Source organism: Elaeis guineensis, chromosome 1 (genome assembly GCF_000442705.2).
Source record: "Elaeis guineensis isolate ETL-2024a chromosome 1, EG11, whole genome shotgun sequence".
NCBI lineage: Eukaryota > Viridiplantae > Streptophyta > Magnoliopsida > Arecales > Arecaceae > Elaeis > Elaeis guineensis.
In genome coordinates, this window is record NC_025993.2 from 174,804,413 (window position 1) to 174,822,261 (window position 17,849).

Consider the following 17,849-nt stretch of genomic DNA (forward strand, 5'->3'; position numbering starts at 1 on the left):
TAGACTCATCCTTGGGTCTTTGATTTTTGTTGTCCCACATCTTGTCTTTGTACATCTTGGGGTGCTCGATTAGCGGGGGTATTCTGATAATTTTGAGGCATCTGCTGTCTCTGAGATTCTCCTCCATTGCGGCATACAACTGCTTTGTGGCCATCTCGTCCACATTTGTAACATTGTCCCCCAGGCCATGTGCAATCTCGTTTAAGATGGGGTCCTCCACATCTATAACATATAATGCTCCCCTGATATTGAGTTTTACTTTCAACTGCAGACTGGCTTGGTTTTGGGGTTTTTGGCTTGAAGGCTCTGCTACTTTGACCTTGAGAATCAGTTACTCGATCCCTTTTCTTCATACTTTTCTCTCTTGCTGCTTGAGCATCATTGAGTCCTTTTTCTATTATTAAGCATTTGTTTACGACTTCTTTATAAGTGGGCAGCTCAAAAACAGTCACCAACTGTTGGATTCTATCCCTTAATCTATTCTCAAATTTTCTGGCTCGAATATTTTCCTCAGCTATCAATGCAGGGGCGTATCTCGATAATTCTTCAAATTTGGCTGCATATTGAGCAACTGTCATGTGGCCCTGCACCAGACGATCGAACTCTCGAAATTTCTGGAGTCGGATACTCTGGGGAAAATACTTCTCATAGAAAATCTTTCTAAATTCTTCCCATGTAAAAGGTACATCATTTGGCCCTAGCTTTCCAATTTTCATCTCCCACCAATCGGCTGCCTCACCTTGTAACATAAACGTGACAAAAGTGACCTTGTCTTCAGTAGGACATCTCAAAGCATGGAAAATTTTCTCTATTGCTTTTAGCCAGCTTTCAGCTTCCATAGGATCTGAGGTCCCTGAGAATGCCGGTGGTGCATATTTTTTGAAGTCTAATAAATTGATCTGACGTTCATACTGATTTTCAGCTCTTTGTTGCTGCTGGGACTGTCGCTCCTGAAATATTTGTTGTATGAACTGTTGTTGTTGTCCCTGTTGCACCTCCAATATCCTCCTCATATCTTCCCTTGCAGCCACTTGTTGTTGAACCAGTACTTGCATTAACTGAGCTGCAGTAATTTGTTCCCCAGGTTGAATTTCAGGTTCTCCTGGAGTTTCTTCCCCGGGAGTGACCTCTGCAGGCTCAGTAGGATGTTGTTGTTGTGGTGCTTCATTATCCGATAAGGGTGGAGCATTTTCTTGTGGTGTAGCTGGCTCCCAAGCACTAGAGCCATCCACAAAACGAGTAGGTCTCCAATTTCGCCCACGCTCAGTCCCTCTTGCCATGACAACCTACACAGTTTCACTTGAGTCAAAAATTTAAGAATAGTATTTCATATTAGTCAATTTCCATCTAAAAGTCTACCCATATACTCTCTCTCAAAATAAACCTTAGGATTCCTAAACCTAGGCTCTGATACCACTCTGTCACGCCCCAAACCCAATACCTGAGTTGGGCACATGACACGGCCACACAAACCCTAGAGCAGCACCCTAGGATCATGTAAGGCCTAAAAATTTAACACTTCAAAATTTTAAATAACCAATTAAATACCAAATCAATCAACCAATGTCACAACTTCAAATCAAATGCAACTTGTTCAATACAATTATTCAAATGTTCTTTGGCATCAGAGAATTTTAAACTAACTAAATTACTAAAGACTTCAGTCCTCATTTGCTCTCGCCCAAACCATCCAATCTAAGTTTCCTGTGAGTCTGAAAAAAAAATAAGAAGAAAAAATATGAGCTTCTCCAACTCAGTAAGAATCACTGCACATGTACATCAAGCCAGTAAATAGAATTAATATTTCTAAAACCAATGCAATTGAGAAATCTTCTAGGTATACAATAACTAGAATAATGTCACAAATATGCATATGTATCACCATACATCATCAGGTGGAATCTTCATTCATTGTTGAATTTCATATTAAATATTGTATCTTCTCATATTTTTGATCTGTCAATGTTTCATCCCTTTTTGGCTTTGGACTAACCCAGACCATACCTCAATCTCTTTCCAATCCAATTATTCTTTCATAAAAGCCTTTCAAGGCGCTGTCCCACGTACGAAAGCCCGTGAGAGGCTGTCCCAGGCATAAGCTCCTGGCGGGCTGTCCCAGGCATGAGCTCCTGGCCGGCTGATCCACCTGTAAGCCAGTGGGGGCTGTCCCAGGCATAAGCTCCTGGCGGGCTGTCCCAGGCATTAGCTCCTGGCCGGCTGATTCACATGTCGAGGTTAGTCCAAAACAAACCGTTTTTCCTTTAATTCTTGATTTTATCGAATTATTTCAAATTACAGAATAAATAAGTTGATAAATCATGTCCATAAGATTCATACCATCAATCATAAAAAAAATCCTTTCATAATATACTCATATTTAAAAAAAAATATTCATATAAGCCATATCTCAATGTCTCAAGCATAGAAAATTCATTGATTATAATTTCGATATTGCAAATTCAACATATAAAACTAACAAATAAATAACATAAATTTAGCGATGATCATGTACAGGATTCTTACCTCGATAATTGAGAATTTAAATTCACAACCTTATAGTCCGAAAATCAAGCCCTACTCGTTGTCTCCCTGATCGTTAGACGGTTCTCTTATCAAACAAAAATAAATTGATTTAACCAAATAAATTTTCTATATATTTTGAGGTCATCTGACTCATACCCATGTTCCCCCACCTTTTATATATATTTATATATATATATATATATAATTTATTTATTTATAATTTTTTCTTTTAATTAAAGAAGAGAGAAGATGCTTCTTCTTCTTCTCTACTCACGTTCGAAAACAGGGACCCGAGCCCCCATCCGAACCTCTCCCCACATCCCGACCCAGAGAGCACCCCCAGCCACCTTCCCCGGCAACGTCCCGATGCCGGCAATGCTACCATGTCGGCGGCAGTGTCACCCTCCTTGTTGCCGGCAGCAGAGAAGGAAGAAAATCACAAAAACAGGGTATCCCTGTTGAGCCCGAATCGGCACCTCGCCGGCTTCCAAAAACACCGGTGACCGGAGAATAACAAGGAGAAGAGGAAATACCTTGTTCCGCCGTCCAAAGAAAGCTCCGACGACTCCCCTTTCTTCCGATCAACCCCCCCACGGTAACCTTTGAGAAAGTTTCTCAAAACCCTCGATTTTCCTCAAAATTTTTGGTTGTAATTTCCTAAGAGAGGACGGGGAATCTTTATACAGGAGGTTTCCTACCCTAGCCGGACTCTTTGAGTCCGATTTTGCCGGAATCGTGAAGGAAGAAGACTCCGGCTAGGAGTCTTCCTCCTTCTCTGTTTTTTTTTTTTTTTTTTTTTTTTTTTGTGATGTTGGGCCGTCTGGGCTACAGGCCCAAGTAACCGGGCTGCTACAGCTTTCTCTTCTTTTAATTCCTCCTTACTTGTTCTTGTCGCCTCACCTTTTTCTGTACTTTCTGTTGGTTATGACTCATGATTCTAATGAGTGATTAGGTTTTGACCTAATCTTTCTCAAAAAGGAGGGGAAAAAAAAATCTCTGCAAAAGGGTTTAAGAGAAATTACTAGGACCAATTTATTGTATAGCAAAAGACTCATATCAATTAATGGAAACGTATAATCATATAATTTAATCTTGATCTAATTTCAATAAAGATGAGGGGCTTAAAATTGGTCCATCATGATATGCCCATTGATAAGCTAAGGCTTAGGAATTTCAAATTGCAATAGTCTTGTTTCTGTTTTTGTTGTTTATATCTAGTCATTTTGTATACCTCATACTTGAGCTTATTTAGAACTTCTGATAAACATCATTAATTATTGGACTAGGAAGTTACAGGACAGAACCATGGAATTCTACTAAACAACATGGTATATTTTTACTTCCTAAATGGACAAGATAATGATCTGATAATTACATGTTTCTTCAATTGATCAGGTGAAACTAGACATCTCCAACTTCATTTGCATACCTTAAATTCAACATAGGTTATGGACTCATGTAATCCTAAAGTTACAGAGAGAGAGAGAGAGAGAGAGAGAGAGAGAGAGAGAAGCGAAGTTGAGAGATGCAAGAATCCCATAATCTCATGGAAGCAGGGATGCCAGAGTTCTTTTATTTTCCAGATTTTTTTTTTCTTGGGTGCTTGTGTAAACTTTTTCCAAAGAGGGCATTCCCCAGACAGGAAATGCAAGCATCCAAAGAGATATTGTTGTTTGATTTGCATATAACTGAATACGGAGCATGGACATATTTCTACCATTATAAAGCTCGCTAGTTCTTCACCGTCCATCTTTAATCCAACCATGTCGCCAATATTTTCATAGAAACAAAAATTAAAAGGAAGCAATTTGATTGGTATGATCCATGGTTTAATCTTATATGCATCAAAAAGTGCCAGAATTTTATGAGTGCGTTGCCAACGAGCCCTAAGAAAGAAAAGTCAAACGGTGGTCTGTCAACGCTGGTAGTCAACAATGTTTGGACTTTGGAACCCTCCATCCGTAGTTTAGAAGACCCTGAGAGAGGGGGACATGAGTATTGACCAAGGACCAGATACAACTACTAAGACTCCATAGTTTCCCTCCATTGGGTCACATTTCCCTCGATCTGATGTCCCTATCCGTACCTGTATCCACTAAAAGGCATAAAGGAGTTTATTCAGATGTCACAACCCAATCAACGTCCATCTTATTGGCAGCCTAATCTGAAATTGATATTATATCATTGTGCTTGGAGTAGCTGCCTTCTATGCACAAGGGAGCATTAAGAGGAAAGCCTTCTATATGCAAGGGATCATCCAGGAGGACCTTCCACTGTGGAATGCTGCATAGATAAATATCAGGATAGAGAAATGCTCGCAAAAATTGCAAGGCACGCCGCTAGAACCTTTTGCTTCACCTCTCAGGCTTCGTCATACTCAAAGCAAATTATCGCCACTTGCTGAACTAGACATTAACTTTCCATTGGAGACTTTTCATGAATTAAGCCAAGCTGGTCGACAATATTCTTCTCTTCAATAAAGAGAGAGAGAGAGAGAGTGTAATCTGAAGGCTAACAATATTGCTTTCTTCGGTGAAAACAAGCACAAAGAAACCTAAACAAGTTGAACACCACTAACCATTAAAGAAGATCAACATGCGCCTAATTAGCAGCAGTAATACAATGGGGTTTTACCTGTGCTTCAAATAACGTTAGAAGGCACCCCAATAATGGCCGGCATTTTTTACTTAATACAATCACTACGGTCTCCAAGCTGAAACTATAACACATTGACACACGACCGAAACAGCTTATCAATAGCTGTCAGCATGCAAAATTGCAAAGGACTGCATCATACTACCACTCTGCAAGCAGCCACAAGGCTCACAATGACAAAAACCTCATTTTCTGAACCATGCAGCAGTCAGGAAAAAGCTTGCTTATATCACTTCATAAGTAGAATTTATACTGGGTGGAAATCCAAAAAGTTTACTGTTCAAACAGTATTAGTTTCATCATCCGGAATGGGAAACACACAACTAGCTTTAGAGTGAGTTTTTAAAGAAAGAAAAGAGATGTTCAAATGGCATTAGTTCATTCAAAGAGCTCAACTCAAAATTGAATCTACGTTAACGAAACGCAATCTGTAAGAAAATGATGTTAAAAACTTCAGACTGCAGCAAAGGCCTTCTTCCCACCCCCTTTTGATCCAGCTGGAATGACTTTCAGAACATTGAACCTCACAGTCTTGGACAATGGCCTGAAAAAAAATGTGATTCATATGATACAGGATACAATGCTTGGGGACCAATGTGCAAAAGGAAGTAAACTTTATAGGAGCCATATTATAGATAATTTAAGCAAATTAACCCTATATCATATAAATAAAACAAACTCCATTCCTGTAGTACTGTAGCTGAACTGAAGTAAATGCAGTAAGCTCTTTTAAAACCTGAAGACAATTATGGTTGATAGATCATCGGGCATACCTGCACTGGCCAATGATAACATGGTCTCCTTCCTTCACACGGAAGCATGGGGATATGTGTGCTGCAATATTGGAATGCCTCTTCTCATACCTGCCAGACAAAATAGTCATTTCATTAACATATTGTCAACTAACTTGTTTAGAGAAAACACACAAACACACACAAAAAAAAAGAAAAAACAACTGCCAATTGGATTACCTCTGATACTTCCTCACATAGTGGAGGTAATTTCTACGGACAATGATAGTTCTGTTCATCTTGGCACTATGGCATGTGCCAGCTAATATGCGACCCCTAATGGATACATTGCCAGTGAATGGGCACTTCTTATCAATGTATGTTCCTACGCAAAAAATGTAAATGTTAAATTGGGGATCTGTATCTTGCATGATGTACCATAGTCAAGGATAATTGGTGTGCCATATGGCAGATAGCTTATTGCATGATAATGCGAGTAGGACAACAAACTAGAAGACTGTAGATGGTCCACTTGGGGGCATATCTAGCCCAAAGATCCAACTAAAAATAACTTATCTGAAAAAAAGGCTTAACCAGCATGTATGACATCCCTAGATTTTATATAGCATCTGCATCTAATTTGTGAAGTTACTAAGTATCCTATAGAATATAGATCAGAAATGAAGTCTCTATCTCATTTTTTATCAACACATCTTTTAAAGAACCATAGTAAGACAAGTAGCTCTACCCAACTTCTCTTGCTTCCTATTAAATATTATAATGAAGAGAAAATTAATAAAAGATGTGGAAACCCAAACAATGAAGCGAACTATTCATATAGGCATAACTGTGACTCCAGGTCTAAGATAATGCCTCCTTGTTAGAAGCCAAACACATGAGTAATGCTGGATCCTCCTATGACAATCTGTGTAATTGAGAAAAGAAAAGAAATGTACCTCTTATTCTCAGGATGACAAAAATATTTAAAATTCATATATTCATACAAAAATACTATAGACAAACAAGTAGATGTTATGTGTGAGGCAACAAATTAAAAAAACAAAATAAAATGAAAAAGATGCATGTTCTACTCTTATCTATCCTAGTATTAAAAGGAAACTCCCACAACGCCTCTGTACGTGAGGCATCACTTCATCTGTCTTCAATTTTCATTTCCCAAACACCCTTTCATACACATGTGTTTCCTACCCACATGTTTCCCAGCATCGCATCTCCTGTGTGGCAGTAGCACAGACCTTTTTTTCTTTTTTTTTTTTCCATTCTTTTTTTTTTTGTCTTGTGGAGAAAGGAAACTTCCTAAGGTGCATGCAATAGGATACAGTTACATTGTTAAAAACCTAATATATGAACGACTAGAGGACAGGATCAACAATCATGTAAAGCAGAAAGCAAAAACAGCTGAATGGAAGTCATGCAGAAGGAATTGACACAAACTGATACACACAACCTTTGATACGATTGAAAATGGAGAAGCAATGGCAATAAGCCAACCAGGATATGCATGATCATTAGTTGATGTTAGTTGTCATAGTTCCCAGCATAACATGAGACATGCCAACAATTTAATGATAATACCTCCTAAAGTAAAGATGAGGTACAATATTGACATATGGTTCAAAATGCTCGGCAATAAAGAGAGCCCAATAAAACAAGCTAAATGTACCAGAAATGAATTAGAGAAGATGAAGGAATTGCACCAATTAAAGACAAAGTGATGGAGAACCAGTTGAGATGGTATGGCCATGCACAACAAAGATTCAAGAGGGAACCAATAAGAAGAGGTGGTCTAATCAGTCTAAGAATTTACTCAACACAGACCTAAAATAACATGGACAGATGTTGAAAAAAGGCCATGAAAATAAAAAGAGTTAGCAAATGAAGGTTCACAAAGCAAACCTAAAATATTTGGGACAAATGGATGGTCATGGTTATAGTTTATAGAGAGGTGAGGATCTTGCAAATCAACAGTAGGTAACACGTGTGACCTAAGATTCATAGACCTGCAAGAGCCATGTGAAGCCTATCTACATTGATCCAATTTCAGTTGTGTTTATGGAGTTGTAAGCTTCTATGCAAAGATTAGTGGCATCAAGCAAATCCCGAAACATCCTCACTTGGCATGGCTTGAGATAACATCAACAACTGCCAAATAGTCAATAATCACATGATACTGTTGTTACTAAGGTCCACTGGGTCAACCTGCCATCTCTTCAAAACCATAAGAAACAAATTACAGAAGATAATCAAACCACTGAAAAAATATGAGCATAAACAGTTCAATGAGATAGTCGAGGAAAGGAAAAGGCTAGTTTGACCTTCCAACCAAGAATAGCACAAGAAGGTTCTCCATGATGTAACACCTCATGATGTTCAACTTAAGAAAATGAAAAATGGTTGAGATATATAACAGGCTTAAAGGCAAAAAAAAAAAAAAGAGTACCACTCTATGCATATTTTCAGTTGCTTGCTTGTGGGATAAAACCTTATTTTCATCTAATTATAATACGTACTCAAGTTTTGTATCATTATCATCAAAGTTTACTGTGCATGGGAACCTCCAATCAAAAGAAAAAAGAATGAAAAAGATTCACAGAACTGAGACATAAAATAAGGAAGTTGGCACTTACTACTTATGAAATGCAAATGACAAATGCCAAGATGCTTGTTCAGGATAAATAAAGAAATTCATAAAAGGAAGAAAGGTTAGGATGTCAGACCTTCAATAGCTTCCCTAGGAGTCTTGAATCCAAGACCAATGTTCTTCCAGAAGCGGTTCCCACCCTTACCGGGTCTCTTTCCCTTACCAGATTTCTTTGAGCTGCAGCATCCCCAGCACTTGTTAAAGAAGAAAGTTTATGCATAGAATTGTAAAGAGAGGGCAAGTGGGAAGAAAAGTTTCTTACCAAAGGAAAACCTTTGGCTGCTTAAGGAATGCCCTCTCAGTCTGCATTTAAAATTTATGAATGCAAAAAATTAAAACTCCAAACAAAAAAAAAAAAAGAGTAAAACCTAATCACTTTCATGGATCTATATGCTTGAGTTGCCCACACATCAGATGAAGAGAATAACAATGAAACAATAGCAGTATGATCTTCTTCATTGAAAAGTAGCTACGGTTAAACCATTAAAGAGAAAGAGGGATGAAAGAGAATTTAAAATCTTCATTACCTATAGCAAGATGAAATAAATAATATTCCTAGGGTAAACAGATTTGAGGTCTAAAAACAAGGTTAGGGGCAGATAGACATAGGTTTTCAAGAGGGGGAAATTTGTTACATGCCAAACAGCCACAACAACCAACTCATTGGACATTTAGACATTAGATTCATAAACTTTCATATCATATTGGGAGAACATCAGTCAGTGTGGCTATTAACCACATCAACAGGATTTTCTTTTGGAGAAACAGATTGCATGTTAATTGTGACAAAACCAATATTTGAAACTGCAGCCAGTAGATGATAGGCCAGGACCATCTCACAACAATGTGTTTTGCAGGTGGCAAGATGTTGATGCAACCCCAAAACAAAAATAACAAACTTAAAAAACTGATAGGTATAGGGAGAAATCTAGAAAAGTTGTAGTCCAAAACATGAAACATAGTATATCAAACAAGTCATGGGAAGTCAATGGAAACTACCAAGTACCAACTTGGTGACATTTGAGAATGGCCCATAAATTGATTAGGTGGCATTTTTTTTTTCCAAAGCATTGGATCACAACAGCTATAGTGGTCGAACTTTCGAATTTTACAAGAATTGGACAGGAAGATTTGATTTTGCCCTTTGCATCAGGAAACAAATATTACCTCGCATCTACACTAATACCAATCATATACTCCCAATTGCACAAAAATCGAGTTTGTTGATAATTCTTTTTTGCATGTAAAGCCCCCAATCAACTACCTTGATGAAAACATAAAAAGAGGATATAAACATGCATGCGAGCAAGAATTGGGAAAAAAAATCAGGGAGCCTATTTAATTAAAACTATAGCTAAAACCTAAACCAGGCGCACCCTACACTTGATAACTCTTAAAGATACAAACTTTCTTACTAAAAAATAGACTTCCGGAATACCTACTTCCTTTCTAATAAATTGGAGCTCATCTTTACCCGATTCTTGGGGAGCTAATACCCGATTCAGAAAGTCACATCATTCCCTCTAGGCTCTTAACTTTCATACATAGATCTCCTAAAACAGACTATCAATTGCTTATATTTAACCATTTTCTGTCAGAAATTCGCCCCCATAAAGTCCTACGGATTCAGATCATTAGTATTTCAACAAAAAAGGCCAGAATACACAACGCTAATGTATGGAGGAAAATAGAGGCCATGGAATGACGGAGAAAGAAAAGAAAATATGAGAAAAAAAGAGAAGGGGAGAAAGAAAACACCTGCTCCGCCATTGTTGAACGGAGGAGGAGGACCCACAGAGAGAGAGAGAGAGAGAGAGAGAGAGAGAGAGGGGCGAACGGCGGGATAAAAGGAAGGGCCGGAAAAACCCTAGTTGTACCCAAATACCGGTTAGGGTTTCCGGCTGTCAATGGGCTGAGTCAAGTCCACGGCCCATTAATTGTCTGGGCTGTATAAAACCTTTGTTTCAAGGGGCGAGAAAGCCTTTGTATACCGCATGTGTAAAAAATTGGCATAGTGCGCCATCTAATTATATTAGAATATATAATTATTATTTTTTAAAATATATTTAATATGTATAGTTATATTTTTTTATTTAAAATTTTAAATAATAAAAATATTTTTTATGTTCTGAAAAAAATTATGATATCATATATTATTATAATATTTTATTATCAAATTATAATTTTTTAAATATAAAAAATTATAATTTTTTAAAAAATTATAAAAAAATATTTTTATTATTAAAATTTTATAAAATTTTTAAATGATGAAAACATCATCGTAAAATATTATAATATGATCACAAAATATCATAATTTTTTTAAAAGAAAAAAAATATTTTTATCATTCAAAATTTTAAATAAAAAAATAAAATTATAAATATTAAATATATATTAAAATATAATAATTATGTGGCTAAATCATATGGGATGATTTTTTTTTTTGCCTGCACCCTGTACAGTGTTCAAAGAATTGCTCTTTCGTCAACGTATTGCTAGTTTCATTCAAAAAAAAAAAAACTCTTTATGGTGCAAAAGCCCCGTAGGCAAACTTATGTGCTCCTGCGGAACATCTGAACCCCACTACCCTTCATTCCCGGAGGACCGGCGTGCTCCTGAACGCCTCGAAGAAAACAGTGAGTTGGAGATGTTTGCAGCGATCTTCTCCCCGATCTCGTCGAATCCACCCCTTTCCAGACCTCGCTGCTCTCCTTCTTCTCTCCCATCCAATGGGATGAATCCGAAGGCATCGCTTCCCAATCTTCCGATCGGGAGTCGACTCTTCGTCAGTAGTGAGCCTTCTCCTTCCCCACTTCAAAAAATCTCTTCCTTCCCTGTGATTTCGATTCATTTCTACTATGAATTCCTCCATTCAAAGTTTGCATCTTTTGAAATACATTCAAAATTTGCATCTTTTCAAAGACTTGTGTAGAATCCACGCCTTCTTATCTGGTTTTTCTTCTTTAAACCCCTCAGGCTACCATCTTTTGGGTTAAATTTTGATCACCCATTTGCAGTTTTTGCTTTATATTAGGTTGTACCTAAATTTCTGCTTATGGGACAGCTCCATTTCTCCTAAAAGCAGTACATATGGCATGCAATGCTTTGTTTAGCGTTTGTTTGTAGAAAGTCCCTATTCCATTATGACCTACTGAGTGACGCTGAGCAGATATTTATGTTCAGAATCCTAGGAAAACATGAAAAGTTTAGAAAGATGATTAAAGAAAAAATAAAATATTATAAACTAATTTTAATAATAAATATTAGTTCATTTATATAAACATAGAAGCGGAGAGATAAGATTAATAAGTAATAGAAACACTAGCACCAGTTCACTTCAAATGCCGACCAGGAGAATGATTAATTTGTGTTGCATGACTGTCCCATGAGAATATTTTGTAAATTTCATGAGCTGTTGGATGGTTTTTGACAAATTCAGTTACCATAGAGTACTTCGGATAATTATTTGGCCGGTGAAAACTAATAAATGGTTTAGGAAGTTTTGAGTAGTTAAAAGAATATTGTTATGATGGTATTGCACCAGAAATACTGGTTCTGTTCAGAGGAATAACCTTTACTAAAGCAATATGTGAATAGGCTGTAGAAGAAGCATAAGTTTAATATCCAACATGGAAGGGAAAAAAATTTTAGTAATGAATGAGCCTTACATTAGAGACAAGTAGACCATCTGCTAATAGTACTGAATGAGCATGCCATAAGCCCTTAGGGGAAATCAAAAATCGCGTAACAAAATTGAAGTTAAATTTAGCATCCAAATGTATTTTGGATGTTTCTGCATATATACAAATTAAAATATGGTTTATTACATATTTACCTCCAAAAATCACTATTTTCATATATACCCTCTAACATCCTGATTTCACATGGATATCCCTTCCATTAGATCTTTGGCTAACAATGTTTTTTTTTTTTGGTAAACGGCTAACAATGTTAAAAAAGAACTGTTTTGAGTATCGTTTGATGCTATTACCCTTTTACAGTAATGTCCTTGAAAAGTTTAACATTTAATTTGTATTGAAAAGATATGCATTTTTTATATAGTTTTCAAGGATTTCAATAAACTCTTTTACACTTATTTTATTGACATTGATGGCTAAAAATCTAAAAGGACAAGTATTGATCCAAAATCTGGATAGTTTGAGAGGTACATATGCAAATAGTAATATTTGGTGGGTAAAAATGCAATAATCAATATTTACAAGGACATATGTGCAAAAAACCATAAAACGTGCATGTATATTAAGGCTTAAAATATCAAAGGAAACAACTAAATACCTAGATAGTCATTTTAAGTATAACTGAAAAAGAAAAAGTTAACTACCATCTTTTGTAAACTAAGCTATGATAAATGGTTTGATTTTTAGTTCTTCAGTTTATCAGTCAATATCTTACACATCCCATTTCATTTAAATAGATTGGTAATCCTTACCTCTTTAGTGAACCTGCATCAAGAAACCCTATGCTACCTCAGTTGAGAGTACACAAATTGGATGTAAAACATCACAACTATATGATAATTAAATCTTGCTTCTCATCCACACAAACAAAATTTAACATGCTTAGCAAAGATGTCCAAGTGAGCACTACAACACAACATTGATAAGGTGTGATGCGTAGAATTAGTTATCTTTTTCAAGATGAAATGCTAAGGAATAGTTGTCAATGCAAAGGACAGAACTGCGAAAAAAAGTGCAATTCAAATTCAGTGGAAGACTTCAGGAAGAAGATCTAATAGTATTGACCTGGGGGCATTGGATTAGAGTGAATTCACTAGTTAAGATGGGATGGTAGGTTCAAACCTAAATTAATTTTTGATTTATTATGTAATTAAGATATAATTTTAGATGGACAACGGACAACAGTTGAAGTATTTGTTCGCTGTGTCCTGTCAATTCTTTCCTTTTTCTTCCAGTGAAAGACCATAGATCATCTTTGCAGTCATTACCCCATCCTTGTGAAATTCTAGTTGCTTCTTATAGATTATGTTGGATTTTATAAGTGATTTTCTCTTGGTCTGTTATTGAATATTGGTTTCTGGGCTCTTTTTTATTTAATTAAACATAATAGTTGGCTACTCTCTTGATAGCCATTCTCAAGATTATTCAAGTAGAATGGATTGTTAACACAAAATTTAAGGAACATGAGATGGCTAAAATGGTTTTCTATATGCATAAGAAAAGATTTGCCTACTCAATACTTGCACAAGAAGAAATTCATAAGAGAACTTATTGGGAAGTCATTAGGATCAGATTAGCTGGTTTTAAGGGTTTGCTGCATAGTTCTGTCGTGTCCATACTAGGGCATATCAGAGGTTCATGGGAAATATCAATAGGTCTAGAATTCTAAAGGATTGAATTCACAGGTAATCTGTGCTGATGTACAGGGTAATTCTCATCATATGATCAAGCAGAAATTTGGAACACATACAACTTTTAGTAAAGAAAGTCAAATGTGAAAGATTGTTGAAGCCCATTTTATTTTAGAAATTGGAAGATGAGTCTCAGGTGTGAAAAGAGAGCATCACTTTCAGCATAGTGTAATATTGCCGAGAGTAGGAAGGCATTCTTTTAACAAACATATTGAGTGGTAATTTCCTTATTCAGAAATTATTTAGCCAATGTTTGATTTTTTTTTTTTCTTTTTTTTGGGAGTTGGAGGTGGAAAGCAAGGTCCCCACATGTGTATGCTAGAACAAGAAACCGTAGGAAGAACTTATTTTGTAAGTTGCCATTATGCTTCTTGCAACATAATATTTATGTTTAGCTTTTCTTATACTATAACTTGTACAGTTATGTATCTTCAAGTATGCACTTGACAAGGCCAATATGGTATACTTTCACAATTGTTCTCACAAGCTTTCTCAAAAGCATTCCTTGGTTCCTCCCCTTGCACATCCATTGCTTTCACTCTAAAAGAATCCCATGGTGCAGCAAGAAATGAAACTGAGTAATGAACTTAAATATTTAGGAAGAAGAAATCTGTTCTTTCTTCGATTAGAAAATTCAGAAATCAAATACTCTCATGAGTCAGGAGAAAGTGTTTAGTTAGAAAGAAATTTTAACTAACTAAGAACGTAAGACAAGAGGGAGGGAAATGCCCAATTGTTCTACACAAACTATAAGTTTTCCTTGGTGGAGCCTTAATGAATATCCTAATGAACACAATCACTTATTTACTAATAACAACTTGAATGTAGAGGAGGCATCCAAAGATGCCCCGAGGAACCTAACATGGAGAACAAAAGAAACCCAGAGGCTTCTGAAGACATTTATGAAACTTTCTGGAATGAAATTGAACTATAAAATGCTTGGTCAGTTTTTGTTTCTGTACTAAATTGGTTTGATTTAATATGAATCTGGTAAGTTTTATCTCTGAATTGTGCTCCAGATTTTAAATTATTATTCATATGCCAAAAGATTGACTTGAATTTGGTTGGCTTGAGATTTCAAAAAAAATGTTCCTATGTTTTTTTTTTTTTCCATGGAGATCACACTGGGTAAATTTGCTGAGTTCTCAAGCCTCTAAGGCAAAGCTTGTGCTAATGTTGCCAGTATTTGCCTCAACTGACTCGGGCTCGCGCAAAAGCCAGACATACAGCATGAGCTATGAAGCATGGACATGGATACAACCCATTATGGATACATGATACAGCAAATCTTGAAAAAGTAAGATAGGATACAGGTAGAATACATCAATGAATATATATGTTGTATGCGTATATGTATGTATGTATTTATATATAAGTATATAAAAAATCCATAAAGCATAGTAAGATATGCCAGACTAAACGACACTGACTATACTTTGTATGGTAGCATTAACTTTTACAAGCTCATCATTAACATAGTTCATACTTTATATGTATGCATATATTTTATACCACATGCGTACATACATATATATACAAAAAGGAATTCATAAAGCATAGTACAGTATGCCAATCTATATGTTATAGTCCATACTTTACACAGTAGAAGTATCTAGCGTGCTTTTTTGGGAAAAAATTGAAAAACAGGATGCTTAGTAGAAGTATTGGAGAGATATCCATGTAGTATCCAACGAATATCTGTATCCAATACAAGACACGATATGGACACGCATGTGATTTGAAGTATCTGTGCTTCCTAGGGCATGAGATTACAATGTTTATAATCTACATTGGCCAATGTGCAAGCTTTCAGGTTGCAGTTTATGGCATGTATTGAAGTAGAAGTTTGCTCAAATGTTCTTCCAATCTTTGGAGTTTTCACATCGTTTTTTATTTCCTTTGTCTCGCTTGTATGGTGTTGGTGTCATTGTGTGTTCTTGCTCTGCAGACCTGCCCTTTTCTATTGGTGAAGCTACTCTCATTAAACTATTCTCAAAGTTTGGCCGCATAGTAGAGGGTAAGATTTTCAGTTTTAGTACCAGGTCTGTTCAGCTGCGCCTTTTGTTTGTGATTTTCATAAATACTGCCTGAGAGTGTACATGTTTTGACAGTTAAACTCGCTAAACATGAAGAGACAAAGAAGTCAAAAGGGTATGCTTTCATTCAGTACTCTAGTCAAGATGATGCTTTGCTGGCTATGGAGCAGATGGATCAAAGGGTCCCATATCTAAACCCTACTCTTCTTTTATCTTTCCCCCCCTCTTGCCAATGTCTTTCAAAAGAGGCACCTATCGTGCCATGTATAAACAAGTCCATCATGAATTTTAAATTCTGTAATCATGAATGCATCATGAAACTTTTGACAAATTTCAGGTGTAGATGGCCTGTATAAATTTCTGCATGGGGCCTATGGGCATTATCTTCCATCCTATTGCCCCTGAAGTTAATTTTCATCATCTTATTTATTACATCCCTTTTCCCTCCCTCCATAAACAGGTGGCTGGGATGGTTCCCCTGCCGCCAGCATGGAACTCAGGCACCTGTATGGAATTTCTATGCAGGCTGTCTACACCTGAAGTTTTTCTCAGTGGTTTCCTTGTCACACCATTTGGCTTGCTTCATTCCATTTTGTAGTTCTTACGAAGTGATGGGCATGCTTGATCTCTTTTGATTTATCTTGTCCATTAAAATCTGACGACATGAAGGTTCTTTCTCTCTCGTTTTTTTTTTTTTAGAGGATAAATGGCAGAATCATCTATGCTGAGATGGCAAAGCCCTCGAATATTGGGTTTGCTGATTACCCAATAACCTCTGGTCCCCCCTTGCAGCCAAATTCAGAGACAAGTGCATGGAAGGATAATTGGGATGGGGAAGAATATTATTAGCCAAATTAACTAAAGCTGGTTCTTGGTGCTTGGTGATACTAATGCATTTTATATCTCTCAACTGTCAAACTTCAGGATCCCTATTATTGGTAGGGAACAGTGATTGCTGAAAGCAAGGTATGTATGGCAAGGTAGGCCAACAAGAGGATGCGATCCAGTTATGATTTTTTATCCTGCCATGTGGATTTCAGTTCAACAGATAGCAGATTTTTCCTGAGATGCTGACAGGCATATTAGTTTGCCTTTCCTGCTGATATTGGTTCTTCCAAATTTTTCGACAAAAACTATGGAACATGATTGTCTGTGTATTATAATCGATATCTACATTCTTTTTGAGATAAAGATTGTATATTGTTAATCAAAATTGACATAGCTGCTTGGGTGGACTGGAAAGAAATACCAATTTTGCTGCTATTATGAAGCTCGCTAATGGTGCATGTTAATAATCTGGAACAAGGACTTGCTCAAACCGGCAGCCAGGATTAAGGTAGTAAATTGGCTTCAGATTGCACATAAATCACGTTCAAAAGTCACAGGCTGATGTAGTTTGCAATCCTATCCTTGTATAGCATCAAGACCGGTGTGGTTAAATAACTTCTCAAGCTTGACAAAGTAGTAAAAATGAAAATATTAGTTCTACTGGAAGTCATTATGCATCCTGAGAAAGATTTCTGATCCTAATTATCCTAATTCAGCTGACATAACAGAAGACCTGGAAGGGCTTAAAGGATTTTATAAACCGAAAGTAGTTCTTTGAACTTCTATGAAGAGAAGGAATATACTTGAGGACTCCGGATTTAATAACGATGGTTGCTTCTGCTACATAAAAAGCATCCAGACTAAGAAATTGTGATCACAAGTTCAATGCTAGTTGGTAAAATGATTCTTATCATTTTTGCAATGCAAAATTTACTTTTAATCCATACATTAAGCAGGCAACTACATGTTCATTTCATCAAATTTTGGTAAATTATAGCACAACTGATCCATTTATTCATGTCTTT

General features: G+C 36.5%; 2 protein-coding genes across 2 annotated transcripts; one reads left to right on the forward strand and one right to left on the reverse strand.

Annotated features, from left to right (window-relative positions):
* Nucleotides 1–5,386: 5,386 nt before the first annotated feature.
* Nucleotides 5,387–10,470, reverse strand: LOC105039692 (small ribosomal subunit protein uS17). Its single transcript, XM_010915944.4, has 6 exons — nt 10,330–10,470; nt 8,834–8,874; nt 8,648–8,748; nt 6,150–6,294; nt 5,952–6,041; nt 5,387–5,722 (listed from the first exon to the last, which is right to left on the reverse strand). The coding sequence occupies exons 1-6, from the start codon at nt 10,339–10,341 to the stop codon at nt 5,632–5,634; spliced, it is 480 nt and encodes a 159-aa protein (XP_010914246.1). The 5' UTR covers nt 10,342–10,470; the 3' UTR covers nt 5,387–5,631.
* Nucleotides 10,471–11,124: 654 nt separating this feature from the next.
* LOC105039694 (small RNA-binding protein 11, chloroplastic) lies at nt 11,125–17,259 on the forward strand. Its single transcript, XM_010915946.3, has 4 exons — nt 11,125–11,363; nt 15,909–15,977; nt 16,072–16,178; nt 16,696–17,259. The coding sequence occupies exons 1-4, from the start codon at nt 11,126–11,128 to the stop codon at nt 16,843–16,845; spliced, it is 564 nt and encodes a 187-aa protein (XP_010914248.2). The 5' UTR covers nt 11,125; the 3' UTR covers nt 16,846–17,259.
* Nucleotides 17,260–17,849: the final 590 nt, after the last annotated feature.